Source organism: Topomyia yanbarensis, chromosome 3, assembly GCF_030247195.1.
Source record: "Topomyia yanbarensis strain Yona2022 chromosome 3, ASM3024719v1, whole genome shotgun sequence".
In the NCBI taxonomy this organism is placed as follows: Eukaryota; Metazoa; Arthropoda; class Insecta; order Diptera; family Culicidae; genus Topomyia; species Topomyia yanbarensis.
In genome coordinates this window covers 373,592,133-373,619,939 of record NC_080672.1, presented here as the reverse complement: position 1 = coordinate 373,619,939, position 27,807 = coordinate 373,592,133, and the positions used below count along the sequence as shown (strand labels likewise).

General features: G+C 40.3%; 1 protein-coding gene across 3 annotated transcripts; it reads right to left on the bottom strand.

Moving 5' to 3' along the window:
• Window positions 1-7,185: 7,185 nt before the first annotated feature.
• Window positions 7,186-25,076, bottom strand: LOC131692522 (RNA-binding protein 45). 3 transcript variants are annotated; one of them, XM_058979629.1, is made up of 7 exons: window positions 24,943-25,076; window positions 24,504-24,879; window positions 23,802-24,447; window positions 23,549-23,716; window positions 23,200-23,492; window positions 22,979-23,142; window positions 7,186-8,919 (listed from the first exon to the last, which is right to left on the bottom strand). In XM_058979629.1, exons 2-6 carry the CDS (start codon window positions 24,801-24,803, stop codon window positions 23,068-23,070), a joined length of 1,482 nt encoding a protein of 493 aa, XP_058835612.1. In that variant the 5' UTR covers window positions 24,804-24,879; window positions 24,943-25,076; the 3' UTR covers window positions 7,186-8,919; window positions 22,979-23,067. The 3 variants fall into 3 exon arrangements, with proteins under 3 accessions (XP_058835612.1, XP_058835613.1, XP_058835611.1); XM_058979630.1 differs by having other exon boundaries at window positions 7,186-22,913; window positions 24,504-24,876; window positions 24,943-25,065; XM_058979628.1 differs by having other exon boundaries at window positions 24,504-24,876; window positions 24,943-25,065.
• Between the last annotated feature and the right edge of the window lie 2,731 nt (window positions 25,077-27,807).

Sequence of the window (27,807 nt, the reverse complement as noted above, 5' to 3'; positions counted from 1 at the left end):
TACCCTATTTCTAATTCGATTTGCGAAACATATCCATTTGTCAAGCTGTCCGAAATTTGATTCAAAATTATGTCAGGCTTCTGTCAGAATTTCGGCTTAGATGCAACAACCGATTAATCTGGCAACGGCTGTTGCATTTGAAGCTGATTTCTAACAGAATTCAGAATTGTATACTGAATGGTTTCACTGGGTGTGAAGGGTGATGAACCTATGTTTACCTTTGCAGGCATATTTGTGAATTTAATTTGGAATCCATCACATTTTGTTTAAATTTCTTTATTATGCATGAGGCGAAGTCCGTCACTGTAGTCTCATGACGAATGTCATGTAGCGCTTTTCGAGAAAACCGATGGTTAAAGTTTAAGATTGAATATCTTGAAACTTATAAGTGCTAGAAACAATTCTAGCCAAACATGTCAAATGGTCCCTAAGTGAAAATGACAGTTTCTCTTTGTTTTTCTTTTATTTATTTCTTTCTTTTGTTTTCTCTTTCGCCAATAACTCGTCCGTTTATACGTTTGTTCATTAACTTCGTTTGTTTCATCATTATCATAATATGGGTCATTCCATGCGAAGTGATCAAGGCACGTGTAATCGACCTCCACGGATTTTAACAAAATTTAGAGGAATTGTTCATCTAGGGCCAATATATAAAAATCTAAATTTTTGTGACAATTGAACCACCCCTCGGGTCACGGGAGCACCCCCCGTTTTGGCAAATTACCAGAACCCTTGATTTACCTTTGATCATATCTCCGGTTCTATTTATTCTAGAATAAAACCACAAGATTATTGCCAACTATGTAATTTTTTCAGTTAAATATTAAAAGTTAATTTTTCTCTCAATACGTATATTTTAATTTTGAAAATTTTAATGCCATCGCGTTCCTCAGACATTTTTACATAAAAAACACTTATCATTCCAATATAATATGAGCGCATCCTGAGATGCACCGTTTTGAAGAGAAAAACCGCAATTTCCCATATAAAATCGCAAGCGCGCAACACTAAAAAACCAACTTGAGTATTCTGAGTTCAAACATAATTTTTCGTGAAGTAGACGAGAAATGATGAAAAACTACGTATTTGGTTTGTTCTAGCAGATCAGGGTCGATTTTTATGACAGTTTGAAGATTTTCTCAATTTTGGCCAATAAAAATGGATTTTTATATGAGAAAATCGGAGTTTTTCCCTTCAAAATGGTATATCTCAGGATGCGCTCATATTATATTGGGACGATAAGTGTTTTTTATGTAAAAATGTCTGAGGAACGCGATGGCATTAAAATTTTCAAAATTAAAATATACGTATCGAGAGAAAAATAAACTTTTAATATTTAACTGAAAAAATTGCATAGTTGGCAACACTGTCGGCAAAAAATAATATTTTTTATAGACTCCTTGAACAATTTTCTTCAAAAGCCATCTTGTGGTTTGATTCTAGAGTAAATAGAACCGGAGATATGATCAAAAGAAAATCAAGGGTTTTGGCAATTTTTCAAAACGGGAGGAGCTCCCATGACCCGAGGGGTGGTTCAATTGACACAAAAATTTGGGTTTTTATATATTGGCCCTAGATGAACAATTCCTCCAAATTTAGTTCAAATCCGTGAAGGTCGATTTCAAGTTTGCATCTTTTTTTAATCACTTCGCGTGGAATGACCCATATGCTAGTCAAAATCAGCGTTTTTTGATATATCCTGAAACAATATTGAAAAGTTTTATGCTGACGCTGTAATAATCGAAAGAGAAAGTAAACAAAGCGAGGCTCTCATTTGCACTTATGCCCATTTGACATGTTTGTCGAGAATCCGGAGAAGATAATTGTTGTTTCTATCTATTCTGTAATAATATCTCAAATATAACGAAAATTGGTTTACTATATTTGGAGTTTTTGCTAAATATGTAAACAAACGTCGAACTCACACGTGTCATAAGTGTGCATTGATGACAAAATTTATTTGACGTGTCATAATTGTGCATGTAATATTTCTATTCAAATGATTTTTTTCTATTCAAATGAAGCATTCATCACAGAGAACAGACATCCATGATCGAACAAAAATATTTAAAAAACGTGTGTAAACATTTGAATTAATATACGATAAACACTAGTGCCGCCACACCAACCTATCCCAACTATCCTTCAAATCCATTCCGGAACCGGTTCGAAATCCTGAATGGATTCAGTATGGAATCTTTCTCAAAGAAAACAACCGATTCCGACTCTTGATACATTTGAGCTGGAATTCATACTGGAAGTCCGAACCGGTTCCGGACTAGTTTGACTGGGTAGAGGAATAACCGCTGTCAATTCAGTCGAACTCAGCCACAAAAAACATGACGACAGTAGCGCGCCTGGTTTGGATATACCAACTACCTTCGAAACCGTTAGAGATTTTACACAAGTTGTTCATTCAGCCAACGAGTGTGGGAAATTGTAGAATCGTGTATAAGTATAGTGGAACAAGATCTCTGACCTAAATTCTTAATGAAAGTTAGATTGTGGTAAGTTTTGGTGTGCAATACCAATTTAACCATCGATTCTTCCTATAGTTTGGTGGGGATTACCTAGTGTACTGATAAATTTATGTGAGTAGATAATGAATCCGAAAATAAGTATTATTTGTAATTTTCATATTAGGCAATTAAGGGCGATTGAATGGCACGTTCCCTGGGTAATTTGGGGTCAATTTAAGGGCGGGTAGAGCGGCAAAAAAATGACGGCGGCAAATCGCCCAAATGTTGCATTTGAAATAGCCCGCAAATTGCCAGTGGCAAATTATAGGGCAATTAGCACATCCGAGTTGGCAAATAGCCTCCAGTTAACCAGCAACTTGCCCTTTTTGACTGGGTAGAGATTCCCAGATAGAGAAGAGTCACGCAAATGATGAAATCAAATAAAAAAGATTATAACTACTAGAGGGAGCAAAGCGCTACTGTCTCCATGTATTCACGTACTGAAGCATGGCGTCTTGCTCTAGCATATTAGGTTTGTTCCAGTACACGGAAGTCACTCAGGAGTAAACAGGAGCAAAAACTCTTTGCTCCTTTTTACTCCGGTTTGCTACCAGAAGAAGAAAAAAGAGTAGAAGAGAGTACAGGAACGATTTTCTCCGGAATACTTCCAGTTTCTCCTGATACTGGAACAGACCTATTGTATCCCATTACTTTGACATGTGTGTACTCGGGGCAATAAGTGCATAACTAATGTGTCTAGTATATGTAAGAGCGTGATAATAAACCATCAGTGTTAACAGTGGCATGCGACATCTAGTAGTTCTAATCCCCTTTACTCAAATCTTACCTATCAAACTGCCAATTAATATCAGAACCCACTCGTCGTCGCCGTCGTCGCGCATCGAAAATATTGTGCCCTAATCATATGTCTCGACAAATATATGATTAGGGCTCAAAAGCCAACTGTCAAAATTCAGCCCTGGCGAAGCTGGATGTAAGGCTGTGCAATGAAGCTTCCTCTAGCACATTCGAGAATTCGTCACTGATGAATAACATGAATTGGCGAGTTAGTGAGCAATTGACACATAGCGAACACCAGGTGATCCACTGCACCATTAGTCGGCGGATATGTTGAAGGAATTTCACTATACCGCGGTGAGTGAGGACTGGCGAGCAAAAGTGGAAAATAAAGGACTTCGACAAAGACCCTTTTGTAGAAGCACTTCGTGCTGGCAGCGTCACTCCAATTCCGTGTGCCGATGAGATGTCGGAAACATTAGCGAAGGCGTGTGAAGTAACAATTCCGAGGAGCTGCCGGCATCCAACGTATTCGTAGAACAAGACACTCAGCATCCTCCGTGCTTCCTGTCTAAAATGCCGAAGACGCGTGCAGAGAGTAAGATCTGAGGCAGTCAGCGAAGAGTGTGAGGTGGTATTCCGGGCGACAGGGGCCGCTTTTAAACTCGGTATAGTACTTCATAAGTCCTTTTGCTACAAGGAACTGAAGAGAAGGAGACGCTAACTCCTGGGGCAACGCTTACCGTGTTGTGATGGCCAAGATCAAGGGTCCAACGACGCCAGCTTAAATGTGCGCTATCAAACTGAAAATTATCATGGAGGGTCTTTTCCCGAAGCAGGCAGTGGAAATGTTAGTGACAGTCGAGTATCCAACGACGAGCTCATTATAGTGGCAAAAAAAGCTCCCGGTTCGGACGGTATCCCTAACGTGGCACTGAAGACCGCGATCGTGGCGTTCCCGGACATGTTCAGGTTAGTCATACAGAAATGCCTGGACCATGGCTACTTCCCGGATAGATGTAAGATCCAAAAGCTGGCATTGCTGCTAAAACCAGGGAAGCCACCAGGTGATCCAGCATCGTAGCGGCCTATATGTCTGCTCGATACTCTTGGTAAACTTCTGGAAAGTCATGCTAACCAGGCTGACGAACTACACTGAAAGTGAGAACGGAATATCGCAGAAGCAGTTCGGATTCCGGAAAAGGATCTCGACAATGAACGCCATTCGCACAGTCAGCGCGAGCGCGGACAAAGCATCGACGCAAAAGACAAGGGGTGATCGCTATGGTGCGCCGTGGTAACGATCAACCTGGATGTGATGGTCGACGATATGTGAAAAGGCCTCGAGGACAACTAACGCATTGGCAAGGATCCTGCCGAATCACGGAGGAGCAAGAGGCAATACGAGACGTCTCCTGTCGGGTGTCTCATCCTCAATACTGAGGTATGGCGTACCGGTCTGGGCTGGAGCGCTGAACTCAAAGCGGGACCGTATCAAATTGACAAGCCGGTTTCGCCTGATGATTGTCCGTGTCGCGAGCGCCTACAGAACGATATCGTCGGAAGTGGTATGCATCATTGTCCGGATGATTCCAATCTGCATCACTCTGGCTGAGGACGTGGGATGAAACCAGCGGAGGAATACACGAAATGCAAGGAAACTGGCCAGAGCGTACTTGTTGGCTAAGTGACAGCAAGTGCGGGACAACGCAGAAAAAGGACCCACCAACTCATCCCATATGTGTCGGCGTGGGTGCATAGAAAGCATGGAAAGGTGAACTTTCTATTCGACGCAGTTTTTGTCCGGGCGTGGATGCTTCTGGAACTACCTGGACATGCTTCATCACCCCTTTGTCCGGAGTGTGTGAACGTGCAAGAGACGCTAGAACACGTAGTCTTCGAATGCCCTAGGTTCGAAGAAGTTAGAAGAGGTATGCCCGGCGTGACAGTCGACAATATTGTCGAAGGAATGCGCCACGACGAGCATATCTGAGATGCGGTCAATAGAGTAGTGCCGAGTATACTCTCCGAGCTACAGAGGAAGTGGTGAAGGGACCAATAAAGCAGCGCCGCAGATTAGAAATCTACCGAAGCTTCGCCACCGGGGAATTCTCCGCCGGAGTAGTACTAGGTCCACCACCGGGGATCAGTTGAGTAGTACGCGACGCAACACCGGGTTCGGGTCGTCGGGGCGCCAGCGAACAGGACGCCAGGTTCTACCGGAATGGTCGGACCGACCTCAACACCCTACCGGGTATTTCGTAAGTAGACTAGATACACCGCCGGGGACTAGATCGAGTAGATCGCGTCGACCTGGCAACAGCGGATTTATAGGGGTGCCAGTGAACCGAACACTACGCTCCACCCTGAACCGCTGAACAGTCCTCGGCACCCACTGGCTGTAGCCCGTTGAGTAGGCTAGGTTCACCGTTGGGGACTAGATCGAGCGGGGAGCTAAATGGCTGTCGGGATTTATCCACCACCAAAGAATTCACAGTAGGGTTGATTCTAATTGGCTCACAAAACGAACATCGGTACCTAGAGAAAATCCGCCGCCCGGGAACTCTCAGTTCGAGTTAGGTAATTTCATCACCGGATAATATCCGAGTGGATCTCGATAAATGTGGGAGCTTAATGGCTCAATAAAGCGGGTATCGGTGTCGGGAGAAATTCCTCCATGGAGGAACGCTCAGTCGGAGTAGGGTGAGTTCACTGCCGGGGACTATCCGATAAGGCTAGAAGCTGAATGACCCACGGAACCAGGAGCTAAACGGCTCAAGAAATCAGCGGCCAAACGGCTCACTGAGACGAGAACTAAATGACGACGTAATAGATGGAGACGAAAAGCAAAGGAGAGCGGAGTGGCTCAAGGGTCGAGTCATTTCATGAATCAAGTGAGGCTTCAAGATAGCTTCGGAAAACTCGCGGGGGAATAGAGAGAGGTGCGACATGGAGAATAAGGACGAAAAAAGTGAGGAGTATAAGTATTTTTAGTGGTTAGGCACGAAAGTGAGTCGTGTGTCCCACACAGTGCCAATACGCCACAGGCCAGGCATTCGAAGCTTTTTAAACCTTGCTATAAAAACACCCAGGCATTGTCCCAATATGTCGAGCTAAGTCGATTGACATATGTAACGGGCCTCGGAAAAAAAATTCAGCTTGAGTGAATCCTATACATTTCTTTTGTAAGAAATGTAAAAAAAGATAATTATGTAGTATGCACAATAGCCGCAACATAAGCAATCGAATCGCAAGTATAATCAATACTACGGATATCTATTGTTCCAAGAAAATACGACCATTTAATCCTTATTATGTGCCACCAATATCTTGTTACAAACAGAACAAATTGCATCGAAAATAAAATTTGTCAGTTTCAGCGATATTCTAAAGGTAAGTTTTGTCTTATTTCAGAAAACTCAGTCATTCCTTTGTTCAAAGTTATGTTTTCTTCGTATTCATCATTTAAGAGATGCTTCATAGAAGGGTGCTCATTTTGCCCTGGGTGAACCGTTCTACACCATTTTTCTTCTTTGTCCAGTCAATTGGCCACCAAAGGTCATGCAATCTGACGCCACCCGACTGTTTGTCGAGTCATTGGTCTCTGCGACAAACCCGACACTGTAAACGCGTTGGAAGCCAAGATCGTGTCCCATTCTCACAGTCGCGCCACCTAGTGACTAAAATTGTTAAATTGATCAGTAATTCTGTACAGATAAGGGTGGATTGAGAAATTTGAAGCCCGAATGAACCAGAAATGCTAAATAATTGTGGACTCATCAGCTGTGGCGTGTCGATGGTCACTACGACCGAGGCGCAATTTTCTGAACTATGTATAAACATCCTTGAATTTGAGTCATAACAAGGCAATTTTTCTCTTCTGGGTAGTTTCGTTCTTTCTATCTATTTCGATCAAACATTGCCACAGTTCGCTAAAAGTGATTGGCAAATCTTTATTTCTCTGATCTCTTCGATACATGTTTGCGAATACAGCTATATATTTATAATGTAATACACAATTTGCACAGATTAGTAAAGTATGATTATTAGTTAGAATACCGTTGTAGGGAAAGAAACCCAACGTATTTGGAAAGATTATATAAGTATTTTATGCAATTCGCACCCACGTGCAACTGCGCCGTGATTAGGACTCTAACCTTCATAAAATAGGTAAGGGGCAAAGACAAACGCACTTCTTCAACTAACTAAGGTATCACTAAACATAAAAAACTGGTATTCACTTGCTTTCAATATCAGAGTGTATATGAATATGATTGAATCACTTTTCTGATTTGGACCATTCTCAGGGGTATGTCTAATCACCGTATTCTTTTTTTTTTCTCTTTTGGCTTAGCGGGGAAAATGAAATCCAATATTACACAAAGTATGGTATAAAATTTACTTGTGAAGAGGTACGTGCGCCATCGGAATCGGCGCCCGTATTCATCACATTAGTAACGTACGGGTATTACTAAGGGTGGTTATGATTGACATGCTTACCAATAAAGATTGTTTAAATTTCCAACGGAAAAGCATTTATTTAAAACTGTATCATGTTATGTATTTATTTTTGTGTGTAAACTAAGATGAATCAGAATATTCTGAATCTGATATTCTGAAGATGAATCAAGCATTACTCGCATAACGCATTACTGTACGAAAACAAAAGAAATCTTCGACGTTGCAATCTGTCTAAAATCAGCGTCTTTCTTAGCTTGTACATAAAGAGAAAATTTTATTTGTAGCTTAGACAGATCTATATTCTATTATGATTAATTATTTCACCGATTAAAATGATGTAGTGATAAGTGTGAGCAGTGTGAAATGTTTTCCAATGTCGTAATGTAGCACTCCCGATATCTGTTATAATGTCGTTTAAACGTCTTTTTCGTGATTCAATAGTTCTGAAATAATCTCATGTGACCCAAAAAACCATATTCGATAGTGTGCTGTAGTAGGAAAGTATACTTAACATAAAGTAATCTTTAGTTTTGGTGAATGGTGGAAAAATTGGGTCACAATTTAAAAATAATATTCGAATCCAATCTTTCTCATACCGCCGAATAATAGTCTAGGTAGAAATGATCCCTAGCAGTATAGAGTGACAAAAATAGGTAATGGTCAATTAGTAAGAAAATATTCGTCACTAAAGGGAAAGTAATTTCCATTCGCGCGTCGTGAACGAACGTGAAGCTTAAGTCTAGGAAACGTAATTTAGTATCTGTTGGGGTGAAACGTTACTCGATACAATCCTACCGTTAAAAACAATTCTCGGACTCAGTTCTCTTTCTTCCAGTCTTGTCGGGGATGTTGGGTTTTCATGATCTCTTGGGTTCTTGTTTCTTTTTTTTCATGGCTTGTCCCGAAAAGATGTTCACAAAGTCTGGAAGTCACCTCAAACGACGTTCAGGGTTGTGGAGTTATGCAGTACAGGTTGACTGGTTCGTTCGATTGTGTACAGGTCCAACGTTCTTTTTTTTGCGTATCGATCGATGAGATGAAGAAGCAAAGTCTAGTTGGTTCCAGTCCAGGCGGTCTTTCTGACTGTGGTTGTTCAGAAATGATCTGGGGCTAGGTTGTACTTGTGTTCTGATTGTATTGGGAGTACTGTTCTGTAGTAGGGTTTGTTCGGTCGTCTCTAGCGTAAGGTAGTAAATAAGTTCTGCAAAAATAAATTTGTTATATTTTTTGTGGTAATTGGCTAACGTGAAACTAATGCTTATGGCTAATTGTAGAGATGATTAAATGCATTTAAAGTATAAATTCAACCGTAACGTCCTGTACCAATACTGAAATAAACGAATGATATGTCGCTTGTAAACATTATGGGAATTATAATTAGTAAATAAGTGCTAAAATGAAAAAAAAAACCTTATTTTCTAAATCAACTGATTGACCAAAAAAACTATTTCGATTAAACGAGTTACCGATTTGTACTTATTTCAATGTCAAGCCAGATGAATCCAACCCAACAATCCAAAATATAAGAGTTCTAGATTAAGTTTAGTATATTGCGATGTTTATTGTTCTCTCGGACGTACATATTTAGCTGGTTGAAATTGCAATCCGGCACTTTTCTGGGTGTGCGTGCTAAAGTCAGCTTGCAGCGAATATGTTTTGATCAAGCACAATACTGCCCATAATCGCAAGTCAGTCCCATGTTCTATGGGATTCCATATCTACATGGGACTGACTTCCGATTATAGGTAGAATATGGGACGTTAGTTGAAACAGAACAGACGAATACAAATAGGTATTTCAAGAAGGAGAAGTGGTTGTACGACTTTCACCACAGAACCATTTCTCGCACAATAAAATACCGAATATTTTCCCTCAGTAACTACCTCAGAAAAATAAACATAATCCAGCAATAACTTTTTGGCAGGTGGAATTTCATAAAGCAAAAGTTTTCGTAAGGTAGCTTTTCTAGAATCAAATTTTCGAAACGCAAATAATATCATAAATTCTAAAACTCTAGATATTGATGACCAAATTGTATAATGTAACGGTAATGTGCATCCTGTTCCGGAACAGACGCAGTTTGGAGCCGCTGATAACATGGAGAATAGACACTTTTCCCCTTCCCTGTCAGTATACGACCAAAAATCCCATAGAGGTTTGTTACCCGATCTTCACAAATGTTGCTGGCACCGCTGGAGTAACGAATCATCAGATGGAGACCGGTCAGTGACCGTATCTGTGTGTTGAGGATAAAGGGCAAGCTATTCAGTTATAGCATAATCAACGCCTACGCGCCGACAAAGGGTGAACTCGATGATGTTAAAGGGACAGGGTTTTTAAAAGCAAAATGTTTAATCCTAAGTGTTGTAAATGTTCTAGGCCCAAATAAATAAATAAAAAGCTTTTGTACATAACAGTATTCAACACTGGTGTTGCGGTTTTTTCTGTTAAATTATATCATTTTAGTGAAAAGATGCTATTCAAAGCAGAACACTTTATAGGGGAACTGGGGGTAAGCCCGACACCCTGGGTAAGTCCGACACCCCACGACTTTTCCCAGATATCAAATTTTAAATCATACAATAATGACAGGATATTATTAGTACGATTATTTTAGGCATTTCGATACACATCGATGCCATATGGGTTCATTAAACGTCAACGAAATAAACAAAACAAGCGAAAGCAAAGTTGATGCGCTTTTGGATGTTATTTTTAGTTGATACATTTTAAGGTTTTAATACCACAAAAGCTTTGAAAATAACCAGTTTTTGTGTCACACATTCTATTCTACTCTTCATATCGTTATTTGTGTGTATTGAAGATATGTTTGAGTATTTCAATACTGTTAATTGAGCATTTAACAAAAATGTGCGCTGTTGGGGTAAGACCGACAGTTTTTGGGTGGGGTAAGACCGACACGGTGTTCAGATGATTGGGTTCGTTTTTGATTCGATACAAACGACTCGGTATATTTGTTGTGTTCAATTATACTATAATTACGTCATGTTAACAATTGATATACACGGAAACTATTTTTTTTTCATTTATTTTTCAGTATTATCTCAAGCCGACCAAAAAATAAGAATTAAATTGAACGTGATTCATAGTTATATTACAAAAAGAAATGAAAAGTATAATCTAATATGAATAATATTGATGAAAAATTTTCATTGACCGTCGGATTATTGATCAACAGTGTTCCGAAAAATCACAACACGAACCGGATAGCTCACTACGAAGCGTGCGTCACTTTTAAGTGAATGAGTCCTTGTAACAGCGTTTATAATCTGCTTGCAGAACAGCTCTTCTTCGTTATAATTGCTATACAAGTGGCAATAAAGCTCGAAAGAATTACTTAAGAAAATCCGTACCATAATATAAACCATGCGTTAAACATTATTTATTCATAACACCACGCATTCGAATGTTCTTCCTCTTGCTACGCGATGAAACTACAAAAAGCATGCGTTTGCATCACACATACTCATATACACATAATTGCACTTTATCACACATACACAATACATTTTAAATGGAAAAAATTGGACAAAAAGAAAGTTCAAAAGGGGGTCGCTCTTGCCCCTTTGGGGTGTCGCTCTTACCCGCACCGTTTTTCAAATGTCATTTTTCTCCATTTTTTGGCAACCAATAATTTTTAATGAATTCAATTTTTTGAAACGCTGAAAAAATTATATTTTGTTAAGAACTACCTAAACAAGGATTATGCACAGAATATACAATTTTAGGAGCTTTGTGGAATTTTAGAAAAATTATTGCGCTTAAGGTGTCGGACTTGCCCCGCGGTCCCCTAGTGATGAACAATATGCGCCACGACGCCGAAACAAAATTAAAACCAACATCTCAGTATATATGGATCTAAAATTCGCCTTGAGAATTTGGCACCACGGCCCAGCTCCGAGCACAATAAAAAATTCATGACGAAATAAAAAGTGGAATCCGTTACAAATGACACCTGAAGATAATTTTTCCCTGGCGTTCTCAACGAGATTCGTGTGTTTGGAATGCAACTGAAACAACCAATTCCTTCTTACTTGTCCTCGAAATGCAAATCAACCTACATTCAAAGAACACTATCGACATACCTCGGCAAGAGCCTACGTGCCAGCTCTGCAACCAAACGGCACACTACGGTGAACCATGCGTTAAAACTGCTAAAGAATATGAATCTACTACACTGATTAGTCAGCCGGTCAAACAATAATCTTTGAAACCCTAAACCTGCATCCAGTACACCTAGCGAAGGAGTAACCAAAACAGAAGACGAATACAGCTAGGTCCCTCTGAAAAACAAGAAGCACCAGAAAACAACCAACAGTGAAAACTAATACTGCTAGCAACAACGACATGGACGTACACGAGAGCGAGAGGGAGGGCACACTGAACAACCAACGAGCAGCATACGATAAGGGCCCCTTACACGAGGCGCTAGTAATGTCATTACTGAGCAGTAATGTCACTTTTAATGATCGTGTAAGGTGAGTAATGACGGAATTCCCATACAATTCTAGTAATGACACTACTTAGTAATGACACTTTTATTGCGCGTGTAAGGGCCCCTATAAAGTGAATAATAGAAATAACGATACTCCCCCTCCACTTCACGAGAAATATCTCGCGTAGCAGCAAGAAGTGCGCCCAGGATAGACGACCGCACAAATTTTCATTTGAAATGCATATTATTTCCGAAAAAGGCGAATGACCGTTGAGATTAAAATGTTTATAAATAAATAATAGTCTAGTATCTTTTTCTGACAAAAGTAGCCAAGAGGCTGTGTAGTATCCGACAGGATGAGGTATCTCAGTCAATAATTAACAATCATTAACCCATTATTGCCCAACCTACTATATATAGTAGGTGCTAAGAATAACTCCTATTACTTAAGAAATAACGCAGAACAGGCATTGTCAATGAGTTAATATTGTTCATATACTCTTACAGAATACGTTTAGAGAAGTTAGAGTGGTTAAACCGGTGTATATGTTTTGTTTTTATTCAATTTTCCCTTAAGGGGTTACACATTTTTGTCATGATGAAAAAATCGAATTTTTGTAAATTAAATATTCTCAAACTACATACGCTGAGGAAAATTTTCTCAAAATTTCATTAAGATCGGAATACTAAAACTTGAGTTACAGCGATTCATAGACCGCTACCCAATGACCACTCGTAGGCGGTGCGTAGTGTTTGATACGCTAGACCGTTGACTCGCTGCAGGACAATAAAACTCGATTATCTCGGAATTGTATTTTGTTGAAAAGTTCATTCGCGGCGACCACGATATCTCAGGAATTAATTAATCGATCAATCTGAAATTTTCACTGGTTGTTCCTTATTATATCAGCTACTCTTAGTAGGAAATTAATTTCACTGGAATGACCACATCATTTTTTCCAATCGGAAAACTCAATTTGCGCTGCGTGTGAAAAATAAGTTGGGCAATAATGGGTTAAGTGAGTTCCTGCTCCGACAAACGATAAACCCGATGACGTGAAGGACGCGGAGAGTGCCCAAAGCATAACGTGAAAGTTGCTATCGGGGACGCCAACGCTCAGGTCGGTAGAGAGGACTTTTTCCGTCCAATCATTGGTAAGGAGAGCCTTCACTCTGTAACCAATGACAACGATCTGAGACTAGAGACCTTCGCTGCAGCTAGAGGGATGGCCATCAGCAGCACTTATTTTGCACGCAAAGACATCCGTAAGCACACCTGGATGCACCCGAATGGCGAAACTTGCAATCAAATAGACCATGTAGACGGTAGACGGCCGACAGTTCTCGGATGTTATAGATGTGAGGATCTTCAGAGGACCAAACATCGACTCTGATCACTATCTCGTTGTCAGTAAGATTCGAGCACGGTTATCAACCGTATCGAACTCAAGAACTCAGCGACCGTTGCGTTTCAATATCCAGTGCTTCTCAGCAGAAGGTGTGACGGACGAGTACCACTAACAACTTGATGAGCGGATAAGGGGAATCAACGTAGATGACAACCTCAATAATCTGTGGGAGTCAATCCAAGGAGCGGTGAGCACAGCAACGCGAGAAGTAATAGGTACTGCTCAGAGACGACCAAGAAACGGTTGGTTCGATGAGGAATGCCAGAGAGTGACGGATTAGAAAAATGCTGTCAGAAGCCGGATGTTAGTGTCTGGTACCCGGCAGAACAGAGAGCGGTACAAGGAAGCAAGAGGAGCCGAAAAAAGAATTCACCGCAGTAAGAAACAGCAGTATGAGGAGAACGTCATTACTGAGGCGCAAAACAGTATGGAACAAAATGATATGCGGAAATTTTATGAAACTGTCAATGGCGTACGGAGAAAAACAGCGCCGTCTCCCGTCATGTACAATGACCGTGAAGGTAACTTGCTGATAGATAAAACTATGGTAGCAGCTAGGTGGAGAGAGCACTTCGAGACATTCTTGAATGGAGAGAATGTTAGCGCGTCAACGAACAGAATAAGGATAAGTGACGATGGACAAGCTGTGGAGCCTCCGACGTTAGAAGAGGCGAAAAAGGTAATCAAAGAGCTGAAAAACTGTAAGGCTGCTGGAAAGGACGAGCTCCCGGCCAAACTTTTCAAACACGGTAGTGAGCAGCTGCACGGAATACTTCACCCTACTCTTTTGAACGTATGAGAAGAAGAAGAACTACCTGCTGATTGGCTAGAGGGCCTCATTTGTCATTTGTTATATAAAAAGGGATACAAACTAGAGTGCGCCAATTATCGAGGAATATCGCTCCTCAATTCGGCGTACAAAATTATGTCACGTATTCTGTTCAACAGATTGAGGCCGTTGGAGGAGTCCTTCGTCGGCGAATACCAAGGTGGTTTTCGTGAAGGCCGATCAACAACGGATCAAATGTTTACCCTGCGACAGATCCTAGATAAATTCCGGGAATACAATTTGCAGACACACCATCTGTTTATTGTTTTCAAAGCGACGTACGATTCAGTGAAAAGAATCGAGTTATGGCAGATAATGGTAGAACCAGGCATTTTATTTATCGCTCATATGAGTAAATGCGCCCGGATAATTTGCTACTGCGACAATAAAAACTCACATTTTCACACGAAAAGTTATTGGCACTCACACAACTTCTCCAGATAAAAACAACGTGTTATTTCTCCGAATAAATAAAACAGCCAGAGAATGAATGAATGAGTTTATCACGGTATCCTTCTTGCGTTCGCTGCTTCGTTTTCGTTATTCCAAAACACGAAAAAACAAGTCTATCATACTTCTTTGCCGCTTTTCTTTGCAATTAAGTGTATTTTTTGAAGTTTTAATTGATTTCCACGAAATTAAAATTTTATCACCTTCTCCGGTGAGAAGGAAAAAGTCAAATAAATTTAATCCGGAAAATCATTCTCACGCTATTTGTGGAGACGGAGAATTTTGCGACTCATCTTATCTCGGAAAAGTTGGGCATCGGATAAGCTACTTCTCGCGTGAGTGAGAGAGAATTACAATGCCTGGGTAGAACATGGTTTTCCGACGAAACTGATTAGGCTGATTCGTGCAACGCTGGATGGATCGAAATCAAGTGTTCGGGTTGCGGATGAGATTTTGACGTCCTTCGCTGTGATGCGCTGTCAAACTTGCTGTTCAACATTGTTCTTGAAGGTGCCATCAGGAGAGCAGGCGTGCGAAGGAACGGTACCATCGTCACTCGGTCGCATATACTCCCAGGATTTGCGGACGATATTAATATCATTGGAATCGACCGCCGAGCCGTGGAAGAGGCATTCGTGCCTTTTAAAAGGGAGACAGCAAGAATTGGTCCCACAATCAACACCAGCAAGACGATGTACATGATAGCTGGAAGAACACGTGGGTCCAATAGTGATGTTGGTGGTGAAGTGGTGTTAGGTGGTGATAAATTTGAAGTAGTGGAAGCATTTGTGTACCTTGGAACTCTAGTGACGTGCGATAATGATGCTATCCGCGAGGTGAAAAGGCCTCTTGCAGCTGCAAATAGGGCTTTTTACGGACTTCGTAGCCAGTCCCGTAGTTTGCAGACGAAGACAAAATTCGCGTTGTACAAGACATTGATAGTTCGGTTGCCTTGTACGGCCATGAAACGTGGACGTTAAAGGAAGTTGATCGTAGAGTGTTCGGGGTCTTCGAACGTAAGGTGCTGCGAACAATACTCGGCGGTGAAGAAGAAAATGGCATCTGGCGGCGCGCCGCGGCGTCGCATGAATCACGAGTTATACCAAGTATATAAAGGAGTGGATATTGTCAAGCTAATAAAAAACAGGCTGCGGTGGGCTGGTCATGTGGCACGAATGCCGGAAGAACGACAGGCGCGGTAATATTCAGTAGAGAACCGGGAAGACGCCGACGACTCCGTGGCAGACCGCGTACACGATGGCTGTTTACAGTGGAAGAAGACCTAAAAGCATTCAATGTCCAAGGTGACTGGAAGCGATTGGCCCAGGACCGAGTCCAGTGGAGGAGAATTCTTGACTCGGCGTAGATTCAACGAAGCGAATTGTTGCCCATCAAGTATCAAGTAAGTAAGCGTTCCTGCTCCCATATCGTATGGGGCTACTGAAAACAGGAGTCTTCAAGTCAAGGTATTTCTCCGTGCCGAAGACTGAATAGCCGGCACTGAACTAAAATATGTCAGACGCGCACGGAGTGTAGTGCCCTTGCTATGTTAAGCGACACAGTAGACGTTTGTTTCTTCGCAAATCGCAGGGTTCAAACGATGGTCATGTTACTAATACCCATTTCGGAGTTCGCTGTACTGCCTATAAACGCTGATCAGTCCCATGTAGATAGGGAACTCATGCCAACCTATGAGGAAATCCCTCTTAAAATATCTATCCGCTTATTTTTCCAGAACACACTCCACCTTTAATACACAGTCCCAAACACTCATTTACTAGAGTGTTACCCCTGCGAGGAATTGCCCAGGTAACAAACAAGCATTAGTGTATGCAGTAAAATAGCACTTGATTTGCATTTCAGATGCTTTCTGCAGTATATTAGCATTCTTTATGCATAACTATTCAAAAAACTTTTTGTCGGTAAACAGCATTTTGAATGCACAACAGCAGTAAAGAAGCATTTTCATGGCACAGCAGCAATGTAGCCGTATATTTTGCCAAAAGCGACTTTCAAATAGCATTCAAAACGACTTAAATGCTTACCAAGTAGTCGCTAACATGCATTTTGCATGCTTATTGGTTACCTGGGTGTTCATTAGTAGTCTATCCCCTGCATACTTGTTCATCTGTCAGTAGCGCCATCATCGCAAATGCTGCTACAGTCCCATCTACAAATGCATTTAATATGGCCGTTAAAGCGAACGAAACATTGTTTTCGAATGTTATTTCGGTTAGTCTGTGCTATAAGTGCTGATGATGAAATGTTCTAGTGCTGTAATCGAGTATGGTTAGAGTAGCACAAATTAATCTTCAGCATAAACGTTCAGCAACTATGAATGTATCACACTTCATGCAAGAAAGAAAGCTTTGGTTTAAAAGCTGGATTTCCGTAAAGAAAACGGCTATGTTTAAAAACAACTTAACCCCGTCTTCGCAGCTTTCATCAAAAATGACAAAACAAACCACCGTGGAATGCACACGTGAATAGTACTATTGATGCATGACTTATATCCGACCTTACAACTGCTCTGTCAACACATTTTTACAATGAAGTGGTCCCTTAAACCCAAAGTTTTGTGAAATTTTTAAAAATAGCATCTTTTACGTGAAAATGAGCAAATTTTGATCGAATTGGAAATTGAAGTAGGTTTTGAGTAAGGTTGGACGCGATTTCCTAATGCGTGACGTTTTTTCACCGGTTGAAAAATAGTTCTTGGTACCGCAAGTTTTGACTTTTTATACTGAAGGAAAGAATTGTTCAAAACTGTGAAGCATTCTTGTTGGAGTGTGTAGAACAATATTGTCAGTTTAAAGAAACCGTTAGCATCGGTATCAGCATCGGAAGTCTTCTTCGTCAACTATATCGCAAGTTTTTCATTGGTGTGGTAACCCAGCTAAGCGGAAAGTACTCTGTCGGTGGTGCCATCACCCAAATAAATTTGGTGAGATCAATCCGATTTGTAATCATTTTTATTATCCATATTTTTGAATATATAAAATAACTCCAAAACCCACATCCCATTTACCTTCCCTGCGAACAAAATCTAACATTCTTAATACCTATGGAGATTGCGTGGGTTCCCTGTATCTTCTTAAGTAGGTATTCAACTAACATTCCCTTCCCTTTAGCGATCGTAAGGACATGGCCAGGTGCGCAGCGAACTATACGGTCGTATAAAAAGATTTCACTGTATCAGCCACCCGTCGTTTTTGCTATGCTATGCTATGTCTTATATCCGACCATACAACTCGCGATATTGATGCTGTCACAGCCAATATGTCTGTTGATAACACGAACAGGAAATACATGTATTTTTCGGCATATTTGCCGCATAATGAATCACCATCTTATGATGATTTCAAAAGGGTTGTATTATACTGTGGTAGAGATGGGTTTCCTCTTATGATCGACAGTGATGGAAATTATATAATTTGGGGCAGCTCAGATACCCATTTGCGAGGAACCGGCTTGATGGAATACTTAAGTAGTACAAATCTTCATATACTTAATGTAGGAAATCGCCCAAAATTTGCATGAGCTGGTCGAGCTAGTGTTACACATAACACTCTACTCTGACGGTATTACGCATGAGTTGGCAAACGTCTCGCTAAATATAGTCACATATCGTAATCCCAAATGCATGATATGTAACCTCTACGAAGAGCTCTTGGCGAGTAGGTTTCATGGGTATTGTCCAACGATTCAATCTCTAAGTGAATGAGATCGTGGATAACACAAACTCACTCATTGTAGCAACATACCAAGAGGTTTGTCCGTTTAGAATTATGCGTGCTTCTGAAGGAACACCTTCGTGGAATAGCGAACTTGTTGGATTCAAAAAGCTAGGCAGAAGAGAGGCATTTAAGTTGGTTCGCAAAAAATTCAGAAATGCCCTTCGATCCCTTGAGCGAAGTGGTTGGAAAGGCTCTACACAAATGTTTCAAGTATCAACGATACTAGTAGATTGAGTAGGTTAATTTCGAAATCGAGAGATTTGCATGTTAGTTCGATTAGAACTGCTATTGTGAATACTCGTCTGACGAAGATGTACTCAACTGTTTTTTTTTTTTTGGCGCACACTTTCTAGACCACGTAACCATCACCGACGACAACTTCTGAGGTAATTCTAATTGAAAGTTGGTGTCACCACTTCTAGAAAACCTTATCGACAATGGCTTGTTGAGGAAATTTAATGAGCTTAGGTCTCCGACATATGATTTTGCCGATGATTATCATATAATGACCACCTGTATAATTACTTGGAATGAGTTTATACTTGCTTTCAGTTACCTTTCACTTACATGTAGTTTTCGTTTTAAAACTTTCAATGTGAGACTTCCTCCTCGCGAGGAATGGCTGTCTGGCTGTATGGAGCACCAACAACAAGAATACGTAGTTGGTTACACTGACGTTTCACTGTTTATGGGCCAAGCCGATGCTTGTCAGTCTACTTTTTACCTCAGCCGCTGTCAGACCTACAATCGAGCCAAGTAAACAACAGGGCTCTCGATCTAGTGTACATTGTCTCGAGAACAAAGGAAGCATCGGATTATTCTTGTTACCATGAGTAAAGTTGACGAAAAAGCTCTACTCCGACCCAACGCCGCGGTCGTTGACTTGAAATTTTATTCAACGCGCCCGAATTTTTGTGAAGTGGAATACCTTTTGAAGCTCCCCTCCTGAACCAATTGCAAAATGCATGTCGCAATACGTAGAAGTAGAATCCGTTACACCTGATACTAGGAGAAACTTGTTCCCGGAAACTCCTAACGGCGGTTTAGTAGTGAGGATGCGTGTCGAAAGGCCCGTACAGTCCTACTTGACAATAAAACTCAAAACTCACGGAACTACAATTAAACAAACTACGTTATGCACCCATGAGGGGCAAACTCCTACATGCAAGTATTGTAATCAGACAACACATCATGGACAACCTTGCACAGAAGATGCAGAGGAAGACGCATCTCAACCGATTACCAACTCATCTACGGCAAACCAAACCAAAAAAGAGTTTTCAATTACCAATGCCAGAACCACAAACGGTGGCCAACTTTGCGGCAGCAGTTGCACAAACCATAATGACAACCACAAAAGACCAGCACCGCAAAATCAACTGTAAGTAACATCGGCAAGGATAACAATAACAGTGACGGATTTACACTGATCAACAATAAGTTCAAGAAACAGGGAAAAACATCACGGACACCAAGCCGGCTTCGACCTGGACGTGAAAAACAAACAAGAATTAAATAACCCCCACTGATGCAGATTGCCAGCAAACCCCGCGAATGGTTCCGCTCGCAATAAAAAGTTGCGGGCACGAGATCCAATATTATAATAATATTTGTTTATATTATTTTTTACATTTGTAAACATATAAATGATCCACGGCTCCGTTAAGCTACCGCTAGGAGTCAGAATTTATTTTTGAAATATTGATGTTTTATATTTTTTCCAAATTTCTCATGTATTGAACGATGTATATTCAAAATTTTATGATCATTGGATAAGAACACGATTTTTAACATCAGTTTAAACGTAGCAAAGTCCGGACTTTTTAATGATTTTCATTTCCGAAACCACAATTGCTCTGCTCACTCCAAATGCATGTTGCTCTTTTGATTTGGTCTCATTTTAGTACAACTAGTTCCATTGTGTAGAGGAACGAGAGAACTTGGTTAGTGATTTAAATACATTCGGTAAATTTGCTTGGAACTATGATTTTTCGTTTAAATATGTTTGAGGTGGTCAGATCAAAAATACTTTTTTCATTAATGTATTCTGTACAAATTTCGGAATCATTTCGGAACGGTCACATAGTATACATTCTATGGGAAATAACCTCTACTTTTCGAATATCATGGTCTCTTTCTGCGCCTAGGTGCGCAAAAAGGTTTAAGGAGATTTTGAAGCCTTGTTACTGATATTGAAGCGCAAGCGTTTTGTGTAAAATAATTAGAAAATCTACAGTAAACCAACACGTTAAGCAATGGAACAGTAACGGAAAATCTATCATGAAAACGGGATCATAGTTATAAGAAAGGTTCAATGACACTGTATGGAAAAATGCATTTAATATTTTACGACTTTTGACATCAAAAATGAGCTCAGCACCTCAAAATTAGCTTAAATTCTAATTTTCAGCCAAATTAGGTAACATTTAAGGTTTTGTCCGACTTTTGTTTGAAGATCCGCCACTGTGCGCTGTGTGGAATACAATCGACACTTCAACAGGCAATTTACCCAAATCTGCCGAACTAGGGGGGCTCCTAGTTCGGTTGACTGTGAGAATAGGGCCCCTGATATTTTTGTTTGTGCATATTTTGCAACTCTAAAAAAGTCGGGGGTAGACAAAATAGTGGGTTTGCCAGTGCCAAAAGGTTGCATAGAGCACAAGATTCGCCGTACATATATGAACCTGTGTACAGGGAGCTAAACCTCAAGGATATGCGTATGATTCGTCTAAGATTGTTCAGCATAATCGGGTCCACATATGATATGACATAGAGCAAATGTCCCCCCAACGGAATGACTTGACGAAAAAATCTAAGAACAGCTTACTTAACGATATTAACGCAGTGTGGATAAAATCAAACGTATCGCTGGTTCGACTGGGATTAAAGCGATAAAAGCGACAAACGAGTAAAACCAAACTAGAAGCTGCCTACTTGCCGCAGATACATATCAAAACAGAGAACGATATGTTGAGCTGAGGGAAGCAAAGCGATGCAAGAAACGTGGATACGACGAAAAGATGCTCGTGGATGCCAGGAATGACGAACGAAAATCTTACAACGACCACAACGGGAAATCTGTTGACAGATGATACCCGTCGTTCGGTTTCCCCATAAAACTGGCTAAACAAATGCTATATTTCTCCTTAGAGGAGAACAATGTAGGAAAACACTAACTTTTCCTCATTAAGAGGAAAATTGTTTAAAACCATCTTTGTGCTTGAAGAACACAAGACCTATAACTAAATCCATTATGGAATTTGCGTTTAGACCTTGGTTCATCAGAATCCGACACTAACTTAGTGACATGAAGCTCTATCCGCACTAGTCAGACACGAGTCAACCCATTGATTTTTGCTATAAAACAAATATATCGTGCAACAAATAGAAGCAGAGAGACAAATCCCTTACCTTGTGATGTTTTGGCAGCCCGAGATCTACCAAACGGCATCCCTAGTTATGACAAATTCCCCGTTATATTTATATAATTCAGTACCCCTTTTAATCTATGCCTATCTGTATCTGTGTCATAGACCCTCAATTTCACAATTTAAGAAATCAAATTTAGAATATTGTAAACTATAAAAAAATGAGATGCAATGCAAAGAAAATTGGCACTGTCAAGCCAGACGTAATGTGCCATGTCAAACAAACTGAAAAAACCATTTACACCATGATACATCAGCAAATTAAACGAATTCCTGTAGCTCAAATTGGGGTCAAAATTTGAACACACTATTCGTAATTATACATGCATTTTCTTCGGCTTGAAGTTTTTACAGGATTCTTTTACGCTCATCAAAAGGATAAATAAGCAGCTTCTGCTATTTAGACGCCAAGAAACGTATTAGCGTCAATCCGGCGCTAAATTATCCTGGGTATAAGTTAGTATCGGATACTGAGACGAAGTCGAAACGCAAGCCATGACTTTACGGGTTGTGTTTATGTCAGTGCGACAGAGTTGAAAATTGGCTGCACTACACGTGCCGACAATCTTATTTAACCCTTAAATGCATACTGTTGCCCTTTGGCAACATACCGAATTTTGTGATATAAATGCTCAACAAGAGGTATAGATCGTATCCATCCAAATAGACGAGTACCAAAGAAAAATGAAATTCGTTCATTTAAGGGTTAAAGATATAAACCCTATAATTCACTAGCAACATAAACTTCCTTGCTAGCCAACGCGCAATCATGTATCTGTACCGCTCCGAACAAACCAGCGAATCTCATCGTTCCACATCTAGCAAACAAGTTACGCCCTTGGATGTACGTTACCTTGTGTTACCGGGCATCCTAGAGAACGAGAACCTAGAGCAGAGGGACGAAACAACAAAACCTACATAAGACAACGGCCGAATTGGTTGCAGCTTTACCTTGTCCTTTTCTATGGGTTTTCTCGGTTCGCACATCCGGACCAAGCTGGTGTTCCTAGATGGTCTCTCGAACATGTCAGCAAAGGCCTTTACTCGTTGTCCATACGCTCGTCATGACGCATACGCTTTCTTCTGTCATTGCTCGGTTCCTCCGCTTCCAGAACCTATGGAATTTTCAGGTGAAAAAGCTGTATCGTTTCCGATTTGTGAGATATGATTACCTTCAACCGGATGTTCAGAATCTCCGCTCCATGCAGGACTTCCATGGCCTTTTTGGCGCTATCTTCACTAGCAAACTTAGCATAACCGCAGTTTTTGTTCGGTAGTAAATAAACATCTATAAGATCTCCGAAACGACAGAATGTCTGTTTCAGTACACTAGTTGGCAATGCCTTTGGGATGCACACGATGAAGCATCGCTGAGCGACTTCAGCGTCAGAATCGGCCAATGGCATAGGGGCCGGAAGTGGGACGCTACAAAATGTAGCGTCACGATCTACCATTTTGTTACGCTCTAATAAGATAGAAAATAAATAATTATGTAACGACCAAATCTGATATCATTCTTACCTCCACCGTTAAAAGAATCATTGTTGTTCATAACGCCCACCGCTTCGTGTCCTAAACGAATAATAAGACGTTCCCCCGGAGGATATTCCAAACCATGGATCTTATCTCTAGCGTACATTGCAGATTGTGCATTGTTGTACACTACAGTGGCTGTTACGTTGCGATTGTCTGTAAGATAAGATTTTATCAACAAGTTGCACTTGGTTGTTTTCTGATTTTTAAAGAAAATGCTCAACTATCAACAAATACTCACTGAAGTCATTGTTAATCTGACAGTAGTCTAATCCGGGAATAATGTCAAAAAGCCTCCACAGCTGGTCCTGATTAAGCGAGGGACTGCACAGAACCGTCAGCGAGGTGTCAGTCTGACCTCCACCCTGGCCCGAATAATTGCTGCTATTGAAGCCAAAGTTTGATGCACGGTCATTGTTCATTCCCGTGCTCCGACGGTCATTTCCACCCAGCGAACTGAAATTCATCATCGCGTTTGAGCTTCCCACATTTGAACCGCGATCCCGACGATCTTCATTGAATCCGTTCGAACCACCTCCACCACCACCACTGCTGAAACCGCCAAAGTTATCGTTCGAGGAAACAGACGAATTCCTCGAAGGTTTCGGCTCGGCAAATACTGCCTTGTACTTAGCGTCGCAATCCTCAAAAGCTCTTGCTGCGTGAGTGAAACGATTGAACTTGACGTATGCAAAACCTTTTCCCTCCTTTGTGACCTTATCTCGGATAATGGTAACGGTATCTATGGTACCGTATTTGCCAAACTCTTCACGTAGCGATTCTTCGTTCATCTCTTTAGGAATCAACACAAACAATCGCAAATATTTTTCCTCTTCATTATCGGTCTGCTTGCGGGAACCTTGCTGCCGGTTGGCCGCTACCAAAACCTAATAAAACAATTTTTATTATTCAGTTCGCATATTGAAACTCACAATAAACCCACCTTGATCGGTCGTGAATTGTCCCCGATCAACTTTCCATTCATGCCCTCCAGCGCCCTGGCCGCTTCCGACGTTTTGGAAAATTTTATATAAGCCACCCCTTTCGTCTCGCCGGATTGACGATCCTTCACGATCCAAATTTCTTCGATTTCACCAAATTTGGAAAAATGCTCCCGTAAATTTTCCTCGGTTACCGATTTGCTGCAGATGATGAACAGTCGTGACATAGGAGGAACATCTGCGGAATTTTTATCATCGTTGAAATTGTTACGACTCGATCCGCCAGATCTTCGGTCGGCCATTTTGTCTTTTGCGTGTTGCTTTCGCTTTTCACGTTTCGGATAAGATGCCCTTTCGCTTTCAACGGCGATGTTTCTGCTAGAAAAATCATCTTTAATACAGGATATTCGAACAGCATTTATCTGTAAACGACTTAATTACCTTTAATTAACCACTTGATGAGGTTTTAAGATGGTTTAAGAAACAATTTCACCGCAATTTATCGCAAAAATTGTTAGAGGTTAAAAATTTGCGAGCTACCCAAGCTTTGCACGAACAAGAAATGAAGAAATTCATGACCAGGGGTGCCAACTATAAACATACTATGAGTGTCTATAGTGCCAACCTTCCAGATTTATCTGGATTCTATCAGATTTTTAAGCGTCGTCCAGACATACAGATTTATGTTTGTCTTATCCAGATTTCAGAAAATTTGTCGATTTATCCAGACAATTTGAAAAATAACAAAATGATATATAAGAATGCATTGTTGGTTTTTAAACCACCTTTTCGTGCTACGATTTTTAGAATAGTTGGAAACACAAACTAGCAAAAAAATTTCGCTGAAGGCGAATAAATTTTGTTGAGTTTTCATCAGCTGGACATTTCAGCAATCCAAGATGCTGAAGGCTCACAACCTCAAATTCAATCCTCAAGCTGTTTCAAAAAAAAAATATTAGGCAATCCAGACAATTCCAGACATTTTTCAAAATTATTACAGACTTTTTGAAAAAACACTTGGCATCCCTGATGACAGAAAAGCACTCAATCGTTCATTTTGTGCAGAGTTGCCAAACATTGAACGATGTCACTCAACCGAGGGGCCCAAGAAGCACTCTACGTCGTTGACTCTACAGTGCACTATAGGGTTACAGATGCACAAGTTGGCCAAATTTTTATTTTATATTTTAATTTTCATGAAAAGCTTAAACAAAATATTTAAAGCAAGGAAAATACAAAATAAAATATGAAATTAGTTTTTCTCTTAATCCACCTAGTGGTGCAATTCTGCCTTTCTCATTTATTCAAACTATGATTTGATGGCTGGTTATGTTCAATATAACATTGTGGAAATGTCTATTACATTCTTAGGCAGTTCGCAACGCTGATGTATTCTATAGACTTATCCAGCTGCGTTGGTATTGTGCCGTTTTGACGTTTGAATTGGGAGGAAAACAAATCGATTGCACGGCGAATTGGGAGGAAAACAAACCGCTTCTGGGCTTGAGGGGAGGGCAGTAGTATAAAAATGTGAGATATCAGTGTGAGTATTTTGAACGTCAGATATCTCAATATGGGCTGTTTTATTTTACATCACCGACTAAAACAGATTGATCGCAATGCTGAAATGCAGTTCTGTTTTTCGAGCACTTTTTTGGATCAGATTTAAAACAGCTCGACTATTCTGTTTTAAATTTTCCACAATTTGAAACACGAGTAGAACATTGTTTTAAAAAAATTTCATTAGTATGTGTGACGAATGACAGCAGAAAAACAATATGTGTCTCATCAGTGACAAACAATAACAAAATCAAATGAAAAACATTTTTGAGCAGGAGGCTAAATCTTGAGCGTTTTTTCAAAACGTCATATCTGCAATGAGTTACTTTGTTTACTTTCTCTTTCGATTTTTACAGCGTCACTATAACACTTTTCACTTATTTTACAGTACAGATCGAAAGACGGTGGTTTTAACTAGCATATTATCCAAAGAGTTGAGGGATAAATGTTAATGTGACCGAATTATTAACAGAATCATCATCGCATTGGGAACACGCAAAAATAAAACAACTTACAGAATAAGTTCTGTTAACGTAAATTTAGATACTTTTGAGTTGTGCGTCGCTTTCACACTTATTAGTATTGTCAAAAACAAAACGAGAGATTCGACTCAGTCGAGGTCTTCCGTGCAGTAAGGTACTCTTGAGTTGTTTGGGGTATACTCAGCTTGTACTGGACCATCACTAGATATAGATTACGCATGACAGTCAAGTCATGTGAAAAGATAAGAGAATATAACAATTAGACCTTTCAAAATACATGGATTTGACTCGTTTGGAATGACACTGACAAATAATCATTGTTCCAATTTTGACAGTGTCGCTAGGGGCAGATCACTTGCGATGCATTTTTAAAAATCAGCGAAATTAAATGCATTTCTTTCCATCAAAATAGAAATTCGTAATGCATTTTGCGTTGCGTGCAATGTATTTGGCGTTGCGTGTAAGACGTCAAAACCTTACAAAAAACAGCCCTACATTCAACAAAACATCGAACAAAGTGGATCAGCGTAGGACGATTGTTAAGTAATCTTTTCTGCGAGGGAGTTCAAAGTTGATGCACAAAAAAGGAAAGTAAATGCATTTTTTCTAAGTTGATGCAAATTTGTTATACATTCCTAGAGTGATCTGTCCCTAGCAATGTTGTCACTCTCCTTATACGCACTCAGGTTAGATCTTTTGTGAAAAGCATAAAATATTCACATTACTTTTCACGTAACCTTGACGTGAATTTTTTGAGTGACGTGAACTCTATTTCTTGAGCGTTTTTTCAAAACGTCATATCTGCAATGAGTTACTCTCTTTGTTTACTTTCTCTTCTGTTAATAATTCGGTCACTTTAACATTTATCCCTCAACTCTTTGCATAACATGCTAGTTAAAACCACCGTCTTTCGATCTGTACTGTAAAATAAGTGAAAAGTGTTATAGTGACGCCGTAAAAATCGAAAGAGAAAGTGAACAGAGTAACTCATTGCAGATATGACGTTTTCAAAAAACGCTCAAGATTTCGCACATACGCACGTCCCTTGTTCCGGCAGCATCACACGTGTTACAAAATGTCAAACCTGAAACGTCAGTGATACAGAAGTAACGCACCCACACTTTTCATGCATATAACAGTAGTGTGAGTGTGTTCGCGTTCTCATTGCGCAAGAGCGAGACACAACATTGAAGCATCCGTAAGCTGAAACGAGTCAACCCGTGCCACGACACTTTCTAACCTGCGAAATTTCAACCCTCGACTC